General features: G+C 41.5%; 1 protein-coding gene across 2 annotated transcripts in view; it reads left to right on the top strand.

Moving 5' to 3' along the window:
• The window catches only part of NPEPPS (aminopeptidase puromycin sensitive), an 80,977-nt gene that overhangs the window by 15,514 nt on the left and 40,934 nt on the right, over positions 1 to 24,529 (top strand). The window contains exons 3-4 of one of the 2 annotated variants that reach the window (XM_084748734.1): positions 7,762 to 7,839; positions 16,903 to 17,024. In XM_084748734.1, the coding sequence (XP_084604860.1) occupies positions 7,762 to 7,839; positions 16,903 to 17,024 (200 nt within the window). Of the gene's footprint in view, positions 1 to 7,761; positions 7,840 to 14,898; positions 15,015 to 16,902; positions 17,025 to 24,529 lie in introns of those variants that run through there. The other variant, XM_084748735.1, reaches the window with a different exon arrangement.

The raw sequence follows: 24,529 nt of genomic DNA, 5'->3' as shown, positions 1-24,529 counted from the left end.
AGCAGTGGTCATTGGAGAGGTTTATGCCAGCTTCTCCCTTAGTGTATCCTACCAGATAATCTGCCCGCAGCACGAGGTGTGAGGCAGGGCTGCCCTGGTGAAGCGCGCCACACAAAGCTCTCGTGCACAGTCCACATTTCCCAGCATCACTTCGCTCATCTACATAACAGCCTAGCTTACATTGGTCTTGAAGTATGGCTGTGTATTGGAATGTGTGCTTATGCAAATGTGCACATGTTTAATTAATAAAAGGATATCGCCAAATACATCATCAGAACAAATTGTTAAACCTGACAAAAGTAATGGTTCTTCACACTTGATCATAAGCCCTTCTCCAACTTCCAGTAATGTATGTTATGTCATTATAGTTATGTATGGATTAATAACACTAGCTACCATCTCTTTGAAGTGGATTTATTTAATATTTATTTAATATTTATTTATTTATTTAATTCTGAAAACTCATGTGGCTCTTAAATGGGAAGACTGAAAATGAAAGCAAACTAACTCTAAAACGTATATACTATTGCTGCAGAGAGTTTCATGGAGATCTTGTTGGTGGGAGGAATTTGATTGTAACTTCAATTCTTTTTTTTTTGGTTTGGTTTGGTTTGGTTTTTCGAGACAGGGTCTCTCTGTGTAGTCTTGGCTGTCTTGGACTCTTTGTAGACCAGGCTGGCCTCAAACTCACAGCGATCCGCCTGCCTCTGCCTCCCGAGTGCTGGGATTAAAGGCGTGCGCCACTACCGCCTGGCTCGTAACTTCAATTCTAAGACAGGGATGTAGGTTAAGGGATTCCGTCAAAGTTCCTGTGTGGTCAAATGAATAAGAAAATTACTGAATTGGGCTAGGATTAGGAACATTTGATGGGACAGAGGCCAAACTAAAAATAGTACCTGTCTCATAAAAACATGCTCAAAGCTTGAAGACACAGCTCATGGTGCACTGAGTGCTTGTCATTCATGAGGCTCCAGGTTATTGACTCCAGCCCAGCAAAATAAGTAAACCAAACAATTAAAAATAAATATATTAAAGAAACAAAACAAAAATTTCAGGAAGCTACATATGGTAATACTTCTATTCCCAGCACTCAGGACAGTGAGGCACAAGGATTGCAATTTAAGGCTAGCCTGGACTACATATGAGACTTGTCTCAAGTAAACAGAGTCAAAAGACTCTGTTTTGTTTTGTTTTGGTTTGGTTTTTTGGTTTTTTGGAGACAGGGTCTCTCTGTATAGCCTTGGCTGTCCTGGACTTGCTTTGTAGACCAGGCCAGCCTTGAACTTGTAGCAATCCACCTGCCTCTGCCCCTGCCTCCCGAGTGCTGGGATTAAAGGTGTGCGCTACCACGCCCGGCAACACTTCTTTTTTTAAAAAAGGGTTCTATTTATTTTATGTATGTGAGTGCTTTATCTGCATGAACACCTGCATTCCAGAAGAGAGCATTAGAGGGTAGAGATGGTTGTGAGCCACCATGGGGTTGTTGGGAACTGAACTCAGGACCTCTGGAAGAGCAGACAGTGCTCTTAACAGCTAGCTGAGCCATCCTCTCTAGCACAAACACTTCTTTTTTTTTTTTTTTAAGATTTATTTATTTATTATGTATACAGTGTTCTGCCTGCATGTAACACCTGCAGGCCACCTTAAGGCCTGAAGAGGACACCAGATCTCATTATAGATGGTTGTTGGCCATCATATGGTTGCTGGGAATTGAACTCAGGACCTTTCAAAGAGCAGGCAGGGCTCTTAACCTCTGAGCCATCTTTCCTACTCTCCCAAACACTTTTAAAAAACATTTAAAAATATTATTCATTTTTTTTTCTTTTTGGTTTTTCCAGACAGGGTCTCTCTGTGTAGTTTTGGCTGTCCTAGACTAGCTTTGCAGACCAGGCTTGCCTCGAACCCACACCTGCCTCTGCCTCTGCCTCTCAGAGTGCTAGGATTACAGGCATGTGCTATTGTGCCCAGCCCATTATTAGTTTCTTTAGCAGTATTAAAGATTGATCTTAGGGCTTCGTGAATGTTAGGCAACTAACTGGTCTAGCACCAAACACTTTTGAGCCAGGCTTGGTGGCACATTTCTTTAATTCTGGCACCCAAGGAGGCAGGGCCAGGTGGATCTCTGAGTTTGAGGCCAGCCTGGTCTAGGACAGCCAAAACAACACAAAGAAACCCTGTCACAGAAAACCAAACCAAACAATTTCTGAAGGTTCCACTGAACTTGGTTAAATTTGGAACTTCTGAAAGAGTCCTGGGAACTGATTGCAAGGAACTGTTATATTATACATGTTCTTCATCACATGGACCTCAGTATAAGATGTAAGGTGAGCCGGGCGTGGTGGCGCACGCCTTTGATCCCAGCACTCAGGAGGCAGAGGCAGGAGGATCCCTGTGAGTTCGAGGCCAGCCTGGTCTACAAAGTGAGTCTAGGACAGTCAAGGCTACATAGAGAAACCCTGAGTGTTCCCAGGCACTCAGCAGCTCTGCTAACGCCAGCACGCTGTGCCGCACTGGATGTAGTGGTCCCAGTTGATAAGTGCCCACTGAAACACCGTCATCTACTGTCTGTTTGTGCTTCTGTTGTGGTGTGCTATCTGTGGGTTTTGACAAATGAATGAGGACAAGTGTCCACCATTTTAGGATCATATGGAACTGCTTTACTACCCTAAAACCCAGCCATCTGTATGGTACCTGTTCATTCCTCCCTAGCTATCTCCTGACAACCACTAATCTTACTGTTACCGTGCCCGTAGGTTTTCATATCATCATTATTATTTCTAATTATATGTATGTGTCTCTCTGTAGGGATATGTATCTGATTTTAAGTGTACACAGTAGCCAAGGAGTGTGGGATACCCCTGGAGCTGGAGTTACAAGTGCTAGTGAGCTGCCTGGTGTAGGTGTTGGGAATTGTTGTCTGGGTGAGCAGTAATTGTGCTGAGTGCTGAGCCATCTCCATCCTTGTGCTCATAGTTTTGTTTTTTCTGAAATGTCAGGGTTGGAATCATGTGCAGTATGCAATCTTTCCCAATGGCTCTTTTCATTATAATGGTACACATTGGAATTTTGTGTATGTTTTTTTGTCGCTTAGTAACTTGCTTCCTTTTAGCACTGAATAAATATTCCAGCTGAGTGTGGTGGTGCAGGCTTTTAATCCCAATACTTGGGAGTCAGAGATAGGTGGATTTCTGTGAGTTTTATCAGCCTGATCTACACAACAGTGTCCAGCCATAGCTACATAGAGACCCTGTCTCAAACAAAAAATGTCTGCTTTTGGCATATGATACAATTTATTCACTTACTGGAATGTTTTGCCTGTTTTGAATTTTGGCATTTATGAATCAAGCTTCTGTAAACATCCATATTCAGGTGTTTTTGTTTTTTTAATTTAAAAGTTTTCAGTTCTTAGTCCTTTTGTTTTTGTTTTTGTTTTTGTTTTTGTTTTTCGAGACAGGGTTTCCCTGTGGAGCCCTGGCTGTCCTGTACTCACTGTGTAGACCAAGCTGACCTCGAACTCACAGAGATCTGCCTACCTCTGCCTCCCAAGTGCTGGGATTAAAGGCATGCATCATTAGCCCCGGCCCTTTTAAAAAAAATAAATACCAAAGACTGTAATTTCTGGATAATATGGTACAAAGGAAATGAAATCAGCCGGGCGTGGTGGCGCATGCCTTTAATCCCAGCACCTGGGAGGCAGAGGCAGTTGCATCGCTGTGAGTTCGAGGTCAGCCTGGTCTGCAAAGTGAGTCCAGGACAGCCAAGGCTACACAGAGAAACCCTGTCTCAGAAAATCAAAAATGTAAAACAAAACAAAACAAAAAACAAAGGAAATGAAACCATCTCCATCTTTCTGAGGCAGGGTGGAGTGTAGCTCAGGCTGGCCTTGAACTTAATATGTAGGCCAGTTGTGTTTGTTGTTAGAAGCATGTACTGTGGAATGGGATGTAGCAACCACAGTGCTGGACTCTTCTGTTCTCAGGCTGCTGCTCTTTTGTGTGTCATTAACTTCTTGCCAGTGTGAAGTATTTCTGTAGATTTGTAAGAACAAATTGGTTTTCATAATCTTTGGTTATAATAGCCCAGAGCTGGCAGAATCCCACTTTCTCTTAAGCCGGAACTGTGGCCGGGGAGGTGGCTGCGCCGGCAAAGCACTTGCTGCACAGTGTGCATGAGGACTTGATCCAGACCCACAGCACTCACACACAAGTGCACTTGGAGTTCAGTGGCTGCCAGCCTGGCCAGACCTTGAGTCACATGCGGTGGAGTGTGACCCAGGAAGGCACCTCATGTTGCCCTCTGGTCTCCACATGCATACCCACCATGTACACATGTACATATATCCACCTGAAGATGTTCATGCCACATACAGAGGAAAGAAGATTGTTTTCTTGTCTGTTTGATCATTTGAGACAGTGTCTCACTATCATTCTAGGCCGTCCTTACCCTTACTGTGATCTTCCTGTCTTAGTGCCCCAAGCGCTGGCACGGCTGGTGTGTACTACCATACCTGGCAGAATGAACGTTTTTTAAGCATTGAGGTGATAATTGCCTTCCCTTCAGGCTATTATGATTGTATTCTAGGGAATTTCCTGACAGCAGCATATTTTTAGTTTTTGTTCTAGAACTGAACAATTCTCTTTATACCAAATTTGGGTATCTGTTTAAATTTTAGGATAGCAAAAAGAATTTTAGAAATAGGTACAGGAAGACAACTGAGTTCTAATCTCACCATGCAGTCTTCATCAAATCCTTAGCCTTTTATACTTAATTTTATTCTTATGATAAAATGAGTAAGTTTTACTTAGGGGATCAATGAAAGGTCTTTCAAAGTCTGAACTTAACTGTTTTTATTGGTTAAGATTTTATTTTTACAGACACATGTGTGAACCGTAGTGATAATATAAAAATGTTTGAACTCCTGCTGGTGAATTGCAAGCATATGTAGGGCTGTTGATATGGCGGTGCATGCCTGTGATCCCAGCATGTGGATGCAGAGCTGAGAGGACCACTGCAAGTTACAGACTAACCTCAGCCATGAGTGAGTGCTGCCTCAGAAAACCAGACGCTTAAAAATGAATAAAGTATGTGATTTCAGCTTTGAGTTTGTTCACAGACTTTGTGGCCATCAGCATACCCAATCAACATTTCCTAGTTCCAAGAAGAAAGTATTCATTAGTAGTCATTGCCTATTTCCCCTCAATCTTTTACTCACTTATTTATTTATTTATTTTACTTTATTTGGGACAGTTGTTTCATGCAATTCAGGCTAGCTTGAACCTTTAGTGTACCTAAGGCTGGCTTCGAGCTTCTGATTGTTTTTCATCTACCTCCCAAGTGCAAGAATTACAAGCATGTACTATCACACCCGGCTGTCGAAGCTATTGTTTTTTTGTTTTTGGCAGTACATGGGATTAAATCCAGGGCCTTCCACGCATAAGGCAAACACACTCCTATTGAGCCACATCCCAAGGCTCTCATAGAGCTTCTGTTTCTGTAGATTTGCCTATTCTGGATATTTCATATGAATATCTTTTGTACTTGTTTGTCTTGTTTAACTTGGTATATGTTCAGTTCCAAGTTTCTCAGGCCTGGGACTATTGCCCAGTGGTAGGGTGCTTAGAGAAAGACAAACAGTGGGGTGGCTCATTGAGTAGACTGCCATGGGAGGAGGATTTGAGTTTTGAGCTCAGCACCAATTTCATAAACCAGGCATGGCACACTCCGATAACCTAAGCACTGACTGGGCAAAGACAAGTAGATCTCTGGAAGCCAGCCGTGAGAAACCAGTAAGATCCAAGGTTAGGGAGAGACCCTGTCTCAAAAACTAAGGCGGACAGCCGAGTGTAGTGATGCAAGCCTTTAACCCTAGCAGTGGGGAGACAGGGACAGGTGGAACTCTTGAGTTTGAGGCCAGCCTGGTCTACATAGTGAGTTTTACAACAGCCAGACGCATGTAGACAAGCACATATCTTGTCTAGAAAAAAGAAAGACTCCCCCCCCCATGAGATTATCTAGAAAGACACCTGATACCTCTTAAGTTCTAGACAGATAGACAGACAGACAGACAGACAGACAGACAGACACACACACACACACACACACACACGCCTGGCTCATGCCAGGCCTTTTAACCATAATTTTCTTTTTTTTTTTTTTTTTTTTTTTTCGAGACAGGGTTTCTCTGTGTAGCCTTGGCTGTCCTGAACTCACTTTGTAGACCAGGCTGGCCTTGAACTCACACTGATCTGTCTGCCTCTGCATGCCTCCCACGCTGGGATTAAAGGCATGTGCCACCATGCCCGGATTAACTATCATTTTCATCTGGGATGTACTTGGAATGTGTTGGTTGGAATTAGTTTATGAGTTCTTACTGTGTCAAATAAACTTCCTTAAGCAGCACTAAAGCAGCAGTTTTGTCTCACTCCTGGGTGGTGGAAAGTAAATAACTAGAGTCTTAATTTATCTGAACAGGTTTCTATTTATTTTTGTTAAATCCAAGAGCACAAAATCCAGAAAAGGGTGTGGTTTCTTTCTTATTTTACATTATTTAATGGGGGCGAGGTGCAAAAGACTTTCATATCTTTAACAATGAATTCTTGGCAATCTGTGAAACTTCCAACGATTCATGAGTAGATGCAGCTTGGAAAATAGTACCACAGTCATGTAAGATTAGAACGAAGCATTTCTGTAAGTCTCACAAAACCATCACAATTCTGGGAGCTGTGGCAAGACCCTATCTCACAAGATGAACACAGTATGCATGAGTGAATAGAAAAGAAAACAGTATCATTTTTAGTAACCCTATTTCCCTACAATACCAAAGATGGAAAATTTATAAAGAAATGTAATTATTTTTGAAACTGTGTGTGTGTGTGTGTGTAGAGGTCAGAGGACAGTTTTGTGGAGTTGGTGCTCTCCTGTGTCTACATGCTGAACTCTGAGAGTTTTGAATACTGCCAGACTTGTACAGCAAGTACCTTTATCCACTGAACCATTTCACCATCCAACATAGAGTTTATTTTATTTTGTTTTTTTGAGAATGGAGTTTATTCTTAAGGAGCATGTTTAACTCATTATTGAAACTTGATTTGCTAAATCAAGAATGTTGTGGGAGCCGAGCATGGTGGCGCACGCCTGTAATCCCAGCACTCAGGAGGCAGAGGCAGGCAGAGCCCTGTGAGTTCAAAGCCAGCCTGGTCTACAAAGTGAATCCAGGACAGCCAAGGCTACACAGAGAAACCCTGTCTTGGTTGGGGAGGGAGAAGAAAATAATGTTGCAATTTGCCTAGTATGGTGCTACACACTTTGGTTTTTCGAGACAGGGTTTCTCTGTGTAGTCTTGGTTGTCCTGGACTTGCTGTGTAGACCAGGCTGGCCTCGAACTCACAGCGATCCTCCTGCCTCTGCCTCCCGAGTGCTGGGATTAAAGGTGTGCGCCACCACGCCCAGCGGTTCTACACACTTCTAATTTCAGCACAGGATCTCTGAATTCCAGGCTAGGCAGAACTACATAGTAAGACCTCATCTCCAAAAGACAAATAAACAAAAGGCACATTTAATTTCATTTGGAGAGGGTTAAGGCAGGAGATTTGCTATGAGATCAAGAGCAGTCTGGACTATATGGCCAGACCTGTCTCACAAAAAATGAATATTTCATACAATTTAGTAGAAATTTTGTTAAAGTTGTTAATTGTGGCAGTTGAAATTTGTTCGTTCCAGTGTAGTTTGATTTGTGAAGTAATTTTTTTATCTTCTTTCCAGAAATCCATGCTACAGGATTTAACTATCAGAATGAAGATGAAAAGGTCACCTTGTCTTTTCCTAGTACTCTCCAAACAGGTGAGAAACTTGTCTTTTGTGAGTCTTACCAGAGATGATGCATTTTACTGCTTCCAAAGATATACATGCCATTTGTCCCCTTATTATTGCTTACAGATTTAAGTTTTAAGAACTTTTCAGTTGGGTGCGGTGGAACATGCCTTTAATCCCAGCACTCGGGAAGCAGGAGGATTTCTGTGAATTCGAGGCCAGCCTGGTTTACAAAGTGAGTCTCGGACAGCCAGGGCTGTCTTGGACAGAGAAACCCTGTCTCAAAAACAAAAACAAAAACAAAGAAACCCAAAAAACAAACAAACAAAAAACCCAACAACATTTCTTCCCCTTTAAAAGTTCTGGGTTATGGTTGGGCAGTGGTGATACACGCCTTTAATCCCAGCAGCCAGAAGGCAGAACCAGGTAGATCTATGTGAGTTTGAGGCCAACCTGGCCTACAGAGTGAGTTTCAGGATAGCCAGGGCTACACAGAAGAACCCTGTCTTGAGAACCAAAAAATAAACTAAAAAACTGGATTATGAAAAGAAAAGTTTCAAAATCTTGTCTTTTGGGGTTTTATTTAAACATAAAACTACAATGAAAAACAAAACAAAACCCAGAAGAACATTTGCTGTAGAATATGATGTATAACTTTTCAGTTTGTTTATTAAAAATTAGCTCATTCCATCTGTTGTTGAATGAAATCTCTGAGAACAGTGTTCCACATTATGGTTTAGTGTACAGCCAGAGAGACACTTCTCTGGTAAGGGCATAGAAAGGAAGAATTTTTGCAATGCTACTATTATTTGACATAAAAGCACTAAGAAAGTAAACTTTGTGAGCTTAATACAGAAGAAATTATATGCAAATTACTTAGGAAAGCTCTAGGAATTTGATAAATGCGATGAAAAGGAGAGATCATAAGAAAACAATTGTGTGAAGAGATATTTAGGTCCCTAGTAATCAGAGCTATCAAAACAAATTACTATATCCTAAACCAATTTTTTTCTTGTCATGTAAGCTGAAGTTAAAAAGATTCCCCCCCAGACAGGGTTTTTCTCTGTAGCCTTAGCTGTCCTGGACTTGCTTTGTAGACCAGGCTGGCCTCGAACTTACAGCAATCCACCTGCCTCTGCCTCCCCGGTGCTGGATTAAAGGCGTGCACCACCAAGCCCGGCTGTTAAAAAGATTGCTAATGGGCATGAGAGCTGGCTCAGTGGCTCAGAGTGCTGCTTGTTCTTCCACGGGGCCACGCTCAGTTCCTGACACCCCATTAGGAAGCAGCTCCAGCCAACACCCTCTTTTGATCTCTCTCCTCCCCCAAATAAAAATACATCTTAAACGAAAAAAGATTGTTGGTGATAAAGTCTTTGAGATACTACTTACAGATAAACCCATGTAATTACTTTGAAAACCAGCTTGTCAATACATGCAAAGGGTCTAAATGTGTTCATGACATTTAGTTCAACAGTTCTGTTAGTATGAATGTATTTTAAGGAAAAGCTGTAACAAAAATACTGAGACTTTACATGTGTTGATGAAAGAGTTAGAATTAATATATCTGTTCAACACTGAGTTAACAAATTCCTTATGATACATGAGTATAGTTGGGTTAGTGGTAAACATTTGTGAATTCTTATTAACATAATAAAGTACTTATTAGATCAAAAAAATTTAAAAACATAGAAGTGGGGCTGGGGATTTAGCTCAGTGGGCCCTGGGGTCGGTCCTCAGCTCTGGGAAAAAAACAAGAAACAAAAAACATAAAAGTACATACTCAAGTTGGTGGACTCTGTCTCTAAAATAGTACAAATAGGGTTGGGCAGTGGTAGCGCATGCCTTTAATACCAACATTTGGGAGTCAGAGGCAGGCAGGCAGACCCCTGTGAGTTCAAGGCTGTCCTGGTCTACAAAGAGAGTTCCATGACAGCCAGGGATACAGAGAAACATAGTCAGACAGACAGATAGACAGACAGACAGGCAAGTACAAATAGAATGATGCTTAGCTGGGTATAGTGGCTCACACACCTATAGTCCCAGCAATTGGGAGATAGAAACAGGAGGACCAGGAAGTCATATGGGCTAGGTGAGACCCTGGTGGGGTTGTTTTGTTTTGTTTTTTTAAAGATGTATTTATTTTATGAGTGCTCTGCCTGCATGTACACCTGCATGCCAGAAGAGGGCATCAGATCACATTATAGATAATTGTGAGCCACCATGTGGTTGCTGGGAATTGAACTCAGGACATTTGGAAGAGCAGACAGTGCTCTTAACCTCTGAGCCATCTCTCCAGCCCAAGACCCTGTTTTAATGCCTCCCCGCTGTTCATTTTACAGATTCCTGGATTATGTATAAATATTTATGTAGCTGTTGCTTTTATACTTATTTATTTCTATTATCTAGTTTCCAGAATTTTTAATATTTTTAAAAAATTTGGGCCTGGGTATGGCCTTAATCCCAGGACTTGGGAGGCAGAGGCTGGTGGATCGCTGTGAGTTCGAGGTCATCCTAGTTTACAAGTGAAGTCCAGGACAGCCAAGGCTACACAGAGAAACTCTGTCTGGGGGGGGGGGGGGAATGGTGTGTATGGTGTGAGGAGTGTATGTATGTATATACAGAATATGGCTTAGAAGTCCTACTATGATGAATTGAAATGTTTTAAGTGTAAATTAGTTTTTATGTGTCTGGGTGTTTTATTTGAACATATATATATATGTATGTATGCACACCACATGCATATAGTACCCATGGAAGTCAGAAGAGGATGTTGGATCACCCAGGACTGGTGTTACGGAAGTTTGTGAGCCAACATGTGGATGCTGGGAATTGAACCTCTAGAAAGGTAGCCAGTCATTTTAACACTGAGCTATTTTTACAGCTCTTCTTTTTCCTTTGAAGTAAAAGTTTGGGGAAAACCAAGACATGCAAAGCAGAAAGTAGGAAAAGTGGGAATGAGTTTATCAGAACCAAAAGCAGCAGCTGCTGCTGCTGGCAGTGGTAGTGGTAGCATACACCTTTAATCTCCACACCCGGGAGAGGCAGGTGGATCTCTTGAAATAAAATAAAGGCCAGCCTTATCTACGCAGCTAGCTCCAGGACAGCCAGGGCTACACAGAGAAAACCTGTCTGGAAAAGAGATGGGGGCGGGGAGACCAAAAAACTTAAAGAAGTGGAATAAATTAAGAAATCTCTTTGAATTAAACACAGGGGCTTTCAGTTTACAAAAATATGCCTTTGGAGAGAGACTAGCTCAGAAAATAGAAAAGATTGCAACCGAAAGCAGATTTTAGTACTTTGGGCATGAGCGAAGCTTTCAGAGACTCTTGGTATGGCATGGAAGCTGGGGTATTACTTAGAAATTTTGGGAATCAGATTAGCACTAGGCTTGTTTTATACTTTGAAACAAGGTGTCATGTAGCCTGAACTGGCTTCAAGCACTATAACCAAGGGTGACCTTGAACTGATCCTGCTACCTTCATCTCCAGTGCTGGGGTTTCAGGCCACCATGCCCACCTTATTGGGTGCTTGGAATCAAATTCAGGGCTTTGTGCATGACAGACAAGCATACCAACTGAGCTATATCCCAGCCCTAGCACTAGACTTTCATCAGGACCAATGGAAACCATACTCTAATAAATGCTTGCTTATTTAAAATATGAAGTAAATCTGATTTTCCTTTGTTTGTTTGTTTTTGGGGCGCCCCCCCCTCGCGCGTGTGTTTCTTTTGTTTGTTTGTTTGTTTTTTGCTTTGTTTTTCGAGACAGGGTCTCTCTGTGTTAGCCTTGGCTGTCCTGGACTCGCTTTGTAGACCAGGCTGGCCTTGAACTCACAGCGATCCGCCTGCCTCTGCCTCCTGAGTGCTGGGATTAAAGACGTGCGCCACCACGCCCGGCTGTGTGTGTGTGTGTGTGTGTGTGTGTGTTTCAAGACAGGGTTTCTCTTACAGTCCTAGGTATCCTGGGCTACTTTCTAGACCAGGCCGCCTTTGAACTCATAGAGATTTGCTTGCCTCTGCCTTCTGAGTGCTGGGATTAGAGGTGTGTTTCACTTCTGCCTGGTATAATGAACAATTTTTTAAAAAGTGAATCCTGTTATATAAGCTAGTGTCTAGAAATCAGAGTTGAAACCATTGGCTGGTAGGCACACTGGCCAGGACTTGTAGTTTGTAGGTATGCCTGGGGCTGCTGTATCAATTTAAAAATATGATAAAAATAAAGTAAATTTAGGCTGAGTCTTGGTGGCACGGGCCTTTAATCCCAGCACTGAAACCAGTTTCCTGTGTATTGTTAGAAACACTACCATAGTTTTGTAGTTATTTATATATACTAAAATTGTTGTTGTTTTTTTTTTAAATAATTTTATGTGTATGGATGTTTCATCTGTGTATATCTGTGCCTGGTGTCTGAGGAAGCCAGAAGAGGGCATCAGATCTTCTATAACTAGAGCTGCACACAGTTTTGAGCTGCTGTATGAATTCTGGGAATCAAACCTGGGTACTTTGGAAGAGCAGCCAGTGCTCTTAACTGCTGGTCCATCTCTCCGGTCCCAGGCTGCATCACTCTTTTTTTTTTTTTTTTTTTTTTTTTTTTTTTTTGAGATAGGGTTTCTATCTCATAGCCTTTGCATAGCCGTGGCTGTTGTAGAGCTAGCTCTGTAGACCAGGTTCACCGTGAACTCACAGACATCCACCGTCCTCTGCCTCCCGAGTGCTGGATTAAAGGCGAGCGCCACCATGGCCTAGCTAGACCGCTTCATTCTGGACATTCATAAAGTGCATGGTAATAACAGAAAATTACATATACACAATATACTATAAGTCAGCATAGTGTTTTTTTATGTTTCATATTTTATTGGAAATTGAGTTTATTCGTAAAATACTTTATATAGTTTTTGAGATTTTTAAGTTAATAGAACAATGTAAAAATATTTTATGATTGTGTGTGTGTATGTATGTATGTGCAGAGCCTTTAGAGACCAGAAGGTTAGTGGGGTGACAGATGGTTGTGCACCACTCTGGGTGCTGGCAATCATGCATCCTCTGGAAGAGCAGCTAGTGTTCTTAACTACTGATCCATCTCTCTAACTGCAGTGAATTCCTAAGCTAATATAACAACAACTAATAAAAATGCTAGAAAACTCTGCAGGTGTGACTATATTAAGTTATTTAATATTGGGCTGACAAGATGCCTTGGTGGGTAAAGCTATTTGCCACACAAGCCTGGACCTGGATTCAATCCCTAGAGCCCCTGTAAAGGTAGAAGGAGAGAACCAACTCCACAAAGTTGTCCTCTAGATGATGATGATGATGATGATGATGATGATGATGATGATGATAGTTTTAAATGTTGTTACTGAATATCTGTGGTAATGTCTGTTGGAAAATCACTGACTTCCATATTATACCAAAGTCCTTAGGATCAGCTATCCAGTCATTCTTTGCTTTAAATAAGGGTCTTAATCCCCAAATAAATCTGTGAATTAGGAAGAAATAAGAACAACCAATCTTAAGAAAAATTTTTAAAAATTTTATTTATTTATTTAACGTCTATGAATGCTCTACCTGCGTGTACATCTGCAGGCCAGAAGAGGGCATCCGATCACTTTAGAGATGGTGGTGAGCCACCATGTGGTTGTTGGGATTGAACTCAGGACTTCTGGAAGAACAGCCAGTGCTCTTAGCCACTAAGCCATCTCTCCAGTCCCCAAGAAAAACTTTTTTTATGTTTTCAGATTTTTATCAGATTATAGCACTGGTCCTGGGTGATGATGGAGCAAATATTTAACATAATCATATGAGATTTTTAATAGTCTTTGTGTTTTGTTTCTTCAAACTTAACAATTATACCAGTTATCAGATAACTAAGTAAAACATATCTGATACTGGCATCATTCTGTTATTATTGGTTAATCTCCCAGGATCATTGTAAGGCCTAAGAGTTTGAGAACAGTTTTAAAAGACCTGTCAAATGGCATCAGTATAGCAAAACACAGTTGCTCTTAGTGTTTATCTTTTATATAAATTGGTTTTAGCTTTATAGCATTTATTAAGCTTATTAAATTACTTCAAGATATGTTGGTTTCATAATTGTAATTGTCTAACTTTTCAGCATTTGTGGTTTTGATGAATGTTGTGATTATTTTATTTATTTATTTGGTTTTTGCTTGTTTTGTTTTTGTTTTGTTTTGGTATTTTGAGACAGGGTTTCACCATGTAGCCCTGGCTGTCCTGGACTCACTATGTAGACCAGACTGGCCTTGAACTCACAGAGATCCGCCTGCCTCTGCCTCTCAAGTGCCACCACGCCTGGCTATAGTTGTTTGATTCTAATAATTATTTTATGGCTTGTTTTTTATTTTGGCTTTTTGCTCTTTGTTTGTTTTTAAAGGCAGGATTTCTCTATTTAGCCTTGACTGTCCTGGGCTTTCTTAGTAGACCAGTGTGGCCTCAAACTCACAGGGATCATCTGCCTGCCTCTGCCTCCCAAGTGCTGGGATTAAAGGAGTGTGCCATCACAGCCCGGCTTCTCTGTGTAACAGCTCTAGCTGTCCTGGAACTCTCTCTGTAAACCAGGCTGGCCTTGAACTCACAGCATCCTCCTGCCTCTGCCTCCCAAGTGCTGGGATTAAAGACATGCATCACCACTGCCCGGCTGTTGTTTTGTTTTCTTGAGACAGGGTCTCAAGAAATGTAGTTTTGGCTGACCTGGACCTCTCAACTATGTAGACCAGCCTGGCTTCAAACTCAGAGAGATATGCCCAAGTGCTGGGATTAAAGATGTGAGCCATTAAGCTGGCTTTATATTATATTTTTAAAGGTTTAAATATAAGTAGGTTAGATATTGAAATTAAGTATCTAATTTGAAAAAACAATGTAGTTAATGTGCATATAGGTGTAAAATTAAAGGTCAGCTGGCAGTTAGTTCATCATGGCATTTGGTAAATGAAATTTGTCAAAAAGACTTTTTCTAGTCACTTTAAAATTCTGTTAATAGCAACGCATTGTCATTAGTATTATATAATGTGAAACTAATTAATTTATTAATGATTTTAAAAAAACCTTTAACTTGTGTTTTGTTTGAATTTCAGGTAATTATCCTTTCCAATACTTTGTATTTTGTTTAGTAAGCCACTCTTTGGAAGTGGTCACTGTCAGTATCTTGTTATGGTTTGATGGCCTTGGAGATTTAAAACCAAGTAAAAGTGTAAGCAGCCTTTCTTATTTAGTTATGAGTTTTAAATCCACTTTTGTTCCAAGTAGGAAAAACTGAAAGTAGATTTACTATGAATATGACTTATACTAGGAAACATCTTGACAGTGGAAACAGACTGCCAATTTCACCTGTGGGACTGCAGCAGGCAATTTCATCACACAATGCCCACTAAGGGTAATGGAATTAAAAAAAAATACTGTGTTATATTTGCAAAATCTTAATAATGTTGATACATTTGCTTTTAAAAAATAGATAAAAGCCTATAGAAAATAGAGAGTAGGCCACCTGTCACTTTGCTATCTGTCTGCATTACTCACTACTCGAGTACCCACCGTTAGTAACGCTTCCAGGCTGTAACTGCATTGAAAGTTACTGTCCTAGAACCTGTTGTTTTCGTTAAAGAACAAGTGTTCTCTGCAATTGGAGACGCTCAGTGGCCGAGGACCTTCTTAGCATACACACCAGAACGTCATTGTCCCTTGAGATGACACAGATCAAACGTCTTATTTCAAACTATATAGATTTGAGCTATCCAGTTGAGCGTCAGTTAAGCTGTTAGTGTTGTTTTCCAGCATGACTGTTTTAAGATTGTTACATTATTTTAGGACTTTGCTATAGGAGTGTGAAATTCTGTCTTCAATAATTGCCAGAATCACTCAGTGACATGTGAGAAAATGAGATTTAGCTACATGATGGACACACTTGTCTTTAAGTGGAAGCAGTGCCTTCTGTCCTTTACCTGTTGTATAAAATTGTACTTGTGTGCCTTTCAACCTTCCCAAAGAGCAAATTCAGTTTTAGGCATGACATTTTGACTTTAAGGCCACACAAAAAGACACACTAAGGAATCAATGTCAGACACCATTACTTTATAGCATTTCAGAAGGAAAGTTTGGAATATTAGGGTATGACTGGCCGGTCACTTTCCTTGACTTGTTAGAGCCACATACTCTAGATCTGCTTACAAGTAGACCCGTGGAGACGGTCCGCTCCAAAGTCAACATTTTTTCAAAACAGTTTTTATGTGGGGACTTGATTTGTAAGATGTAGAATGGGATTATCATTTTACAATGCATCTGAACTTAGCAGGTGACTACTAGATACAGTTGTCTTTATTCTGTTATTAAAAATAGTACACGAAAGCAAAGGTTTTATGTATAGGCAAAACCTGGTATTTAGGCTGCATTTGTGCTTGGGTTTAGTGTCCATGCTCAAATGATTGAGGTAATTTTCAGAATTAACATCATGCCCGTTAGTTGATCAAATACTTATTCTTCCTTATAATTCCTTACAAGAGTATGCAATCAATATTCTGTCTGGACCAAGCAGACACCGTCTTTAGTGGTGGAGTGATTGGCTACATCTCTCTGTGTGCTTCAAGTCATCTAAAACAACCAATCGCACGGTATAATTGGCAGAGAGCATGTTCTAGAAGAAAACATTGTTGCTGCTTAATAATTTTATGACCTTTGGAAAGTCACTTTAAATTTTTAGCCCCTTGGTCTCCTTTTCTAAAAAAGGGGACTATACTTCCAACTTTATAAACATTCATGAATATTTTTAGAAGTCCCATGCACAGAAACTTGTGTCAGACTTCATTATTAAATGCTTCTTCCTTACTCTTGCCTTCATGCGTTATGGTAATTTTAGACTTAGTAAAATTATTTTTTAAGCTTATTTTCTAAGCAATCCCCCTAAATAAGACTTTTAGGATTAGTTTGCCACTTATGTCAATCAGTAGACTATTGTCTCCGGTGCCAGAAGGAGTACTTGAGAAAGGAAATGCTGTGAACGTAGTAATAGCCAGTTGAACATAGTGTCTTTGATACGGTATTGATTAACGTCTCCATAAAAAGATCTTTATTCGTCTTCAACACAGGCACAGGAACCTTAAAGATAGATTTTGTTGGCGAGCTGAATGACAAAATGAAAGGCTTCTATAGAAGCAAATACACCACCCCCGCCGGAGAGGTGCGCTATGCTGCTGTCACACAGTTTGAGGTATGTGCTACTTTATTACTAATGTAACTTTTTTTGTCTTGCTTTTTCATTTTATTTTTGGCTTTTTGAGACAGGGTCACACTGTGTAGCCTTGGCTGCCCTGGAACATGTTCTATAGACCAGGCTGGCCTCAAACTCAGAAATCTGTATGCCTCTGCCTCCTGAGTGCTGGGATCAAAGGCATGTACTGTCATGCCTGGCCCTAGAGTTTGTATTTTATATTCAGGATTATTTCTATCTATATAAAGAAGGTAAGTAGCTTCTAAGACAGTCTCCAGCTGGTGCAGTCACCAGCACTCAGCACCATGCCTTAAAAAGCCGAGGACTCGGGAGGTGTAGGTCGTTGTTTAAGAGACCATTCTGCTCAGCGAGAGGACCTGAGTTTGCTGATTTCTAGCTTCCACAATGGGCATCTGAACAACTGTAACTCCAGGAGATCTGACACCCTCTGGCCTCTGATGGCACTTGTTCTCACCTGCATGCATGCACACATACACTTACAAACAAAAGTAAACATTTTTATTTTTTTAAGTTTTTCGAGACAGGGTTTCTCTGTGTAGCTCTGGCTGTCCTGGACTCACTTTTATAAACCAGGCTGGCCTCAAACCCACAGCGATTTGTCTGCCTCTGCCTCCCGAGTGCTGAGATCTTTAAAGAAGGAGGGAATGAAGGATACAGGCTGTAGAACGATGTCATAGTCGGGTGTTTATACACAATCAGAACTGGCTTTGGTTGTTATTGTTGTTTTAGGTTGAATAGTGAATTTAAGAGTTGCCAAGGCCACACGGTGCTACTCTATGAGAAGTAAACCAAAACAAAAATACACACCACATTTATGTGTTCCTGTTTATTTGCAGCTATTCTAGATTCTTGGCTGCAGTACACCACTGTTTTATTATTACAATTTTTAAAAATTTATTATTTTTATTTTCACTTTTCAAGAGTTTTTTTTTGTTTTTGTTTCTTTTTAATAGTCAAATGCGGAGACCTGGCTCATTTCAGCTCCATCACTTCCAAACCAGGAGGTACGGGCTGCTTCATAGTCCCTGCCTCCTCCTTGGCTGTGAAAGTGCCTGCGCGATGAGCCGCCAACTTCCCGTTATCCTTGTTATTGATCTTGAGGGATTTGGTTTCCTTCTGCTGGACTCTGAGCAGAAAGCCCTTGATTTCCTCGGGTTTTAAGGCATGGTGTTTGGCCCTGGGGAGGCACCAGCTGCATTTTGTCTTGGATTTAGCTCTCTTCGCTACCTATCCAAAAGTCTCACGCCTTTGAGGATTTTTTGAGACAGGGTCTCAGTGCGTAGCTCTGGCTGTGCCGGAGCTCATTATGTAGACCAGGCTGACTTCAAACTCAGAAGATATCTGCCTGCCTCTGCCTCCTGACTGCTGGGATTATAGGTGTGTGCCACAGTTTCCAGCTGGCTTTGTTTAAATGTTACTATGAAATTTGTTCTTTGACAGTTTCATACATGTATATAACATATTTCTCCCTTTTTTATCTTCCACCCCAGCTCTCTTCCCCACGTTCATGCCTATTCGTTTTACTTGGTGACTCTGATTTTATATACATATTTTTAGATTTTGTGTCTGTGTGTGTGCCTACACAGGTTCAGGTGTCCACAGAGGCCAAGTTCCTCCACTCCAGGTTCCTGTGGAGCTATGGGAGGTTGCAAGGCCCCTGATAGGTGTTGGGAACGGAATCAGGTGTTCTGCATGAACAATACCTGCTCTTACTGTCTGTGCCGTTGTCCCTGTAGCCTGACTCTGGTCTTAACCAGCACTGTCTGTGTGGCCATGGGGTTGGAACTCTGTTCTGGAGCCTGCTGGGCTTACTGTTTGGCCTACAACTGAAAGCCGTGACCGGCCCTGCCCCAGAATAAACAGCTGGGGTTTCGCTTGTTTGTTTAATTTAATTGATTTATTTTTTATCTGTATGGGAGTTTTGCCTGCATGTATATCTGTGTAAGTGCCTTTGGAGACCAGAAGAGGATGTTGGATCCCCTGGGACTAGAGTTAGCTAATGGTTGTAAGCTACCATGTGGGTGTTCGGTCCTTTGGAAGAGTAGCCAGTGCTCTTGACCACTGAGCCATCGCTTCATCCCCAAACTGTTGTTAAAACAAAACAAAAATTTATAGTATGCTGTGGCACTCATGTGGAAGTCAGGTAACAACCTGGGGGAATTGATTGTTTCCTTCTACCTTGTGGGTCCTGGAATTGAGCTCAGATTTGGACTTGACAGGAAGTACCCTTAACCAGCTGAGTCATTTTGCTAGACGTCCAAACAAGAACTTTTGTGGTTTAGCTCGGCTTGTCTTTCTTTACATTCTTCATGATCTTCCTGTCTTAATTTATCAACTGTGGGGTTTTCAAGTATGTGTCACTAGCCCGGCTCACTTCTGTTTTCTGATAGTACCCAATTTAAAGTGCTCTGTTTCCTTGGATCCTCCTCAAATAATCTAAACAAAAATAGATAAAATGTTTTGTTTTGTTTTGTTTTTTAGACAAGGTCTCTCTGGCCTGAACTTGTTCTGTAGACTAGGCTGGTCTCAAACTCAAGAGATCTGTATGTCTCTGCCTCCTGAGTGCTGAGGTTAAAGGTTGCTGGGAACCAAACATGAGTTTAATGCAAGAGCACTTAATTACTGAGCCATCACCCCAGCTCTTATAATTTATTTCTTTACATTCTCTTTTGTCAGTGTCTTAATTATTCACTGATAGAATTCATAGTTTACTTTGAGAATTCAGTCCACATAGCTCAGTGGTAGAGCACTTGCCTAGCAAATGTGAGATGCTGGGTTCATTCCCCAACACTGATTGAAAAAAATGTGTGCTAGGGGCTAGAGAGATGGCTCAGCAGTTAGGGGCACTGACTGCTCTTCCAGAGGTCCTGAGTTCAGTTCTCAGCAACCACATGGTGGCTCACAACCATCTATAATGTGATCTGATGCCCTCTTCTGGCCTGCAGGTGTACATGCAGGCAGAGCACTCAGAGGCATTAATTGCATAAATAAATCATTTAGAAGGAATACCATTCTTACCAGGCTTGGTGGTGCACACCTTTAATCCCAGCACTCAGGAAGCAGAGGCAGGGGGATCTCTGTGCGTTCGAGGCCAGCCTGGTCTACAAAGTGAGTTCAGGACAGCCAAGGCTATACAAAAAAGAAAAAGAAGTGATGCCATTCTTTTAAAAATATGTGTCTTTTGCTCTGTGTGTTCTCATTATTTCTTTCCATGATTCAGAATAGTATCATAGGCTCCACTTTGGGGTTTTGTTCTGTTTTTTTGTTTTTTCTATTTTCTTTTTTTCGAGACAAGGTTTCTCTGTATAATCTTGGCTGCCCTGGACTCACTTTGTAGACCAGGCTGGCCTTGAACTCACATCAATCTGCCTGCCCCTGCCTCCTGAGTGCTGGGATTAAAAGCATGCGCTGCTACGCCTGGCTGTTTTGTTATTTTTTTAAAAAAAATATTAATTTATTTATTTTAAGTGTGTGAGTGCTTTGTTTTCAGGTACACCAGAAGAAGGAATCAGATTCCGTTAGAGGTGGTTTTGAGCCACCATGTGGTTGCTGGGAATTGAACTCAGGACCTCGGAAGAGCCAACCAGTCCTCTTAACCTCTGAGCCATTTCTCCAGCCCCTTGTTTTTTGTTTATTAACATTGATTTATTTTTATATTTGGCATCATGCAAAACTGTTAGAACTGTATTTTGCTTTAAGCTTGTTCTTTCTGTTTATTCATTCTTTTTGTTTGTTTGTTTGTTTTGTTTTTGTTTTTCGAGACAGGGTTTCTCAGTGTAACAAGAGCCTTAGCTGTCCTGGACTTGCTTTGTAGACAGGGCGGCCTGAAATTCATAGAAATCTGCCTGTCTCTGCCTCTCAAATGCTGGGATTAAAGGTGTGTAGAACCACATCAGGCTTTTTTTTTTTAATTTGTTATTTTATATGCGTTGGTGTTTTGCTTGCCTTTATATCTATGAGGGTATAATCAGGCCTTGGAGTTACAGACAGTTTGAGCTGCTGTGTGGGTGCTAGGAATTGAACCCAGGTCCTCTGAAAGAGCAATCAGTGCTTTTAATTGCTTAGCCATCTCTCCAGCCCCACTTTTATTTATATTTGTATTTCATTTTTTCACATTTCTGCATTTTAATCCCACAAGGTAGGCAAGGTGAAGCTCAGGCTGGAGACCATAGGCATCTGGGCCTTCCTCTGGCGGCCATAGGCATCTGGGCCTCCTCTGGCGGCCATAGGCATCTGGGCCTTCCTCTGCGGCCATAGGCATCTGGGCCTCCTCTGGCGGCCATAGGCATCTGGGCCTTCCTCTGTGGCCATGGGCATCTGGGCCTTCCTCTGCAGCCATAGGCATCTGGGCCTTCCTCTGCGGCCATAGGCATCTGGGCCTTCCTCTGCGGCCATAGGCATCTGGGCCTCCTCTGCGGCATGTACGCCAGGCCCTCAGGACTCCCTCGAGGCTGCTCTGCACATATTGGGCATGCAGATCGACTAGCCAAGTGTGGTTTACATCGGTTTTGCCTCATTGCCAGGCTATGTTGGTGACATACATGAAACCTTTGTATTTATCCAGGCAAATCATGTGCCTATTGATGTCCTAGGCTGAGAATTTGTGCATGGAGTACACTCAGTGCCAGTCGTCACGGGATGTGCACTCTTAATTTATATCTTAAATCTTAAATAAATTTTTATTGGGCTAGAGAGATGGCTGAGAAGTTAGGGCACTATCTGTTCTTCCAAAGGTCCTGAGCTCAATTCCCAGCAACCACATGATGGTTCACAACCATGTATAATGAGATCTGGTGCCCTCTTCTGGCATGCAGGTACACATGCAGGCAGAGTACTGTATAAATAGTAAATAAGTCTCTTGTTTTTGAGTCAGGGTTTCTTTGTGTAATCTTGGCTGTCCTAGACTCCCTTTGTAGACCAGGCTGGCCTTGAACTCAACAGCGATCTCCCTGCCTCTGCCTCCCGAGTGCTGGGATTAAAGGTGTGCGCCACCATGCCCAGCCTAGTAAAAATTTGTATTCACTTACTTCTTTTTGAGACAGGCTCTTAATGTAACCCAGTATGGTTTCAATCTTACCATGGAGGTGAAAATATCCTAGAACTTCTGATGTCTGGCTTCAGCCTTCCAAGTGCTCTTGCTCTAAGTGTGACAACACCCTTGCCTTATTTTTTTCCTTTTAGACAGAGTCATATGTAGTCCTAGCTGGCTTCAAAGTCACTGTGCAGCTGAGTTTAGTTTTGAGCTCTTTCCTAATCTTATTTCCTGATTGCTAGGATCACATGCATGTACCACCATGCCTGACTATTCATTATTTATCTTACTCGTGTGTGAGCGGGCACACATGTGAGCAGATACATGTGCATGTGCTCATGGAGGTCAAAGTTCAGCCTCAGATAATCAATCTTCAGGATGTTATCTACTTTTTTTTTTCTTCCCAGAGTTTCAAATAGAGCCAGGTGGTGGTGGAACATGCCTTTAAACCTAGCACTCAGGGTGTAGAAGAGAGGCAAGGCTACAGAGCAATACCATGAAAGCCAGAGCCACACAGTATAACTCTACCAAAAAATAATAAACAGCCAAGAAGAAGCGCCTTGATTAGTTAGACTAGCTGGCCAAGGAGCCCCAGGCTTCTTCTTATCTTGACTTCCCTAGCATCGAGATTACAAATACCACCACAAACAGGTTCTGGGGATCAAATTTAATTCATCCTGCTTGCTTGCTCAGTTTATACTTCCTGGCTGAGCTTTCTCCCTAGTCCCATTTTTAATTTTTATAGGAAGAATGATGTCTCTAAGTAGGTCAGATAGTGAGTTTGATGTACAGTATATAGAAATGCCATTAAACAAATGGCTTGTTTTGAATTGATAGAGCATCCGTTTTTATTCTCTTTCTAGATAAAGAACAGAGTATATTAAAGATTGGGAATATTTTTATTTCTTTATTATAGTACCCAACATATTTTTATTGCTGTATTGATTATTTTTAACTTAAAATAAAACCCAGAGGCACCTTCTCTCATATTTTCCCTACTTTGAATCCTTACAGCATGGGATTAAATAGTCTGTGCATTGTATTGTGTCTACACTATTAGTAAAGCTGTTCCTGTTAAATCTGAAATGTTAAAATATTTTAATAAAAGCAAAAATGTAACCACAAATGAGTCCCATTTTTTCATGATCTGTAGCAGAATATTTCACAAATAATTGCTAGTGTGACAGTGGTGGCAGCATTGTGTTTGCTTTGTAGTCAGCACCTAGCTCGTTTTCTGGCAGAGTAGAAAGTAAATCTATGAAGCCCAAGGACAGATCAATAGATGAGGGCTTGTCTGTTATGCATGTGTTAGAGCACAAGAATATTCCACACAAGCCGGGCGGCGGTGGCGCACGCCTTTAATCCCAGCACTCGGGAGGCAGAGGCAGGTGGATCGCTGTGAGTTCGAGGCCAGCCTGGTCTACAAAGTGAGTCCAGGACAGCCAAGGCAACACAAAGAAACCCTGTCTCGAAAAACCAAAAAAAAACAAAACAAAACAAAACAAAACAAAAAAAGAATATTCCACACAAACCACTCAGACTTTGGTGTCAGTCAGGTATGGATGTTTATTGAAGCCCAAAACTTGTAACAATCAGGGACACAGAGTGGACGCTCAGGAGCCAAACTGCTCTTAGGGCAGGCAGCCTTTTTATAGGAAAGCCAAGTGCAGAAGACAGGGGAGGGCAGTAATACATTGTAATACATTTTGGCCAACTAAACAAAGTATTATCAGTTAACCGTTAATCTGATTGGTACCTTGTGTTCCCTGTTCTCTTTTGAGGTCAGTTTTGATTTTAGCCAGTGTTTCTAATTATCCCAGAATGATTGGCATAGAAGCAACAGTGTTCACCTAGGGCCCTACATAACCCTCTATCCTTGAGGAACAGCAAGTCTGATGCCCAACATTTTTGCAGGTCCAGCCCAGCCAAAGAGTCTATTTGTTAGGGATGAGGCTGCTGAATATAATTGGGTCACATCTTTATCTACCTGTTCACTCAGCTGTTGAAAGTTTATTTGTCCCATGACCAGAGCAGTGCTCCTTATGACTGTTGAACCTGCAATGTCTATTGCAATTAACATTGGTGCTAGGCCTCGGAGGACAGAGCCGGGATAAAGGCCCATGTGAGCTCATCCCGCTGTTCTTCATAGTAAGTGACCTGTGGTACTACATGAACAAGTTCACATGGTTTGGGCTTTTCTTTGTTTCTGAAATAACTCACAGAGACAGGGAGAGACTGGGAGCACATGCAAACCAGGTAGGTACTTTTAGGAGCTGCTAAAAGGTTAGTCCTTTCATCCCTAGGGAATTAGACAACTTTACCGCAGGAGTGGTAGGAGGCTGCTATATGTAACCATGCAAGGGGCATGCTGCATCACCAGGAGGAATAGGATTAGGGGCACCATCAGATTCATGATGAGGGTGGTACATCAGTTGACATTATAGGTACCTAT

The sequence above is a fragment of the Acomys minous genome (assembly GCF_964271855.1).
Source record: "Acomys minous genome assembly, chromosome: 12".
NCBI classification, from domain to species: Eukaryota; Metazoa; Chordata; class Mammalia; order Rodentia; family Muridae; genus Acomys; species Acomys minous.
Note: the sequence above shows the minus strand (reverse complement) of the source record. Positions and strands in the feature narration are given on the sequence as shown.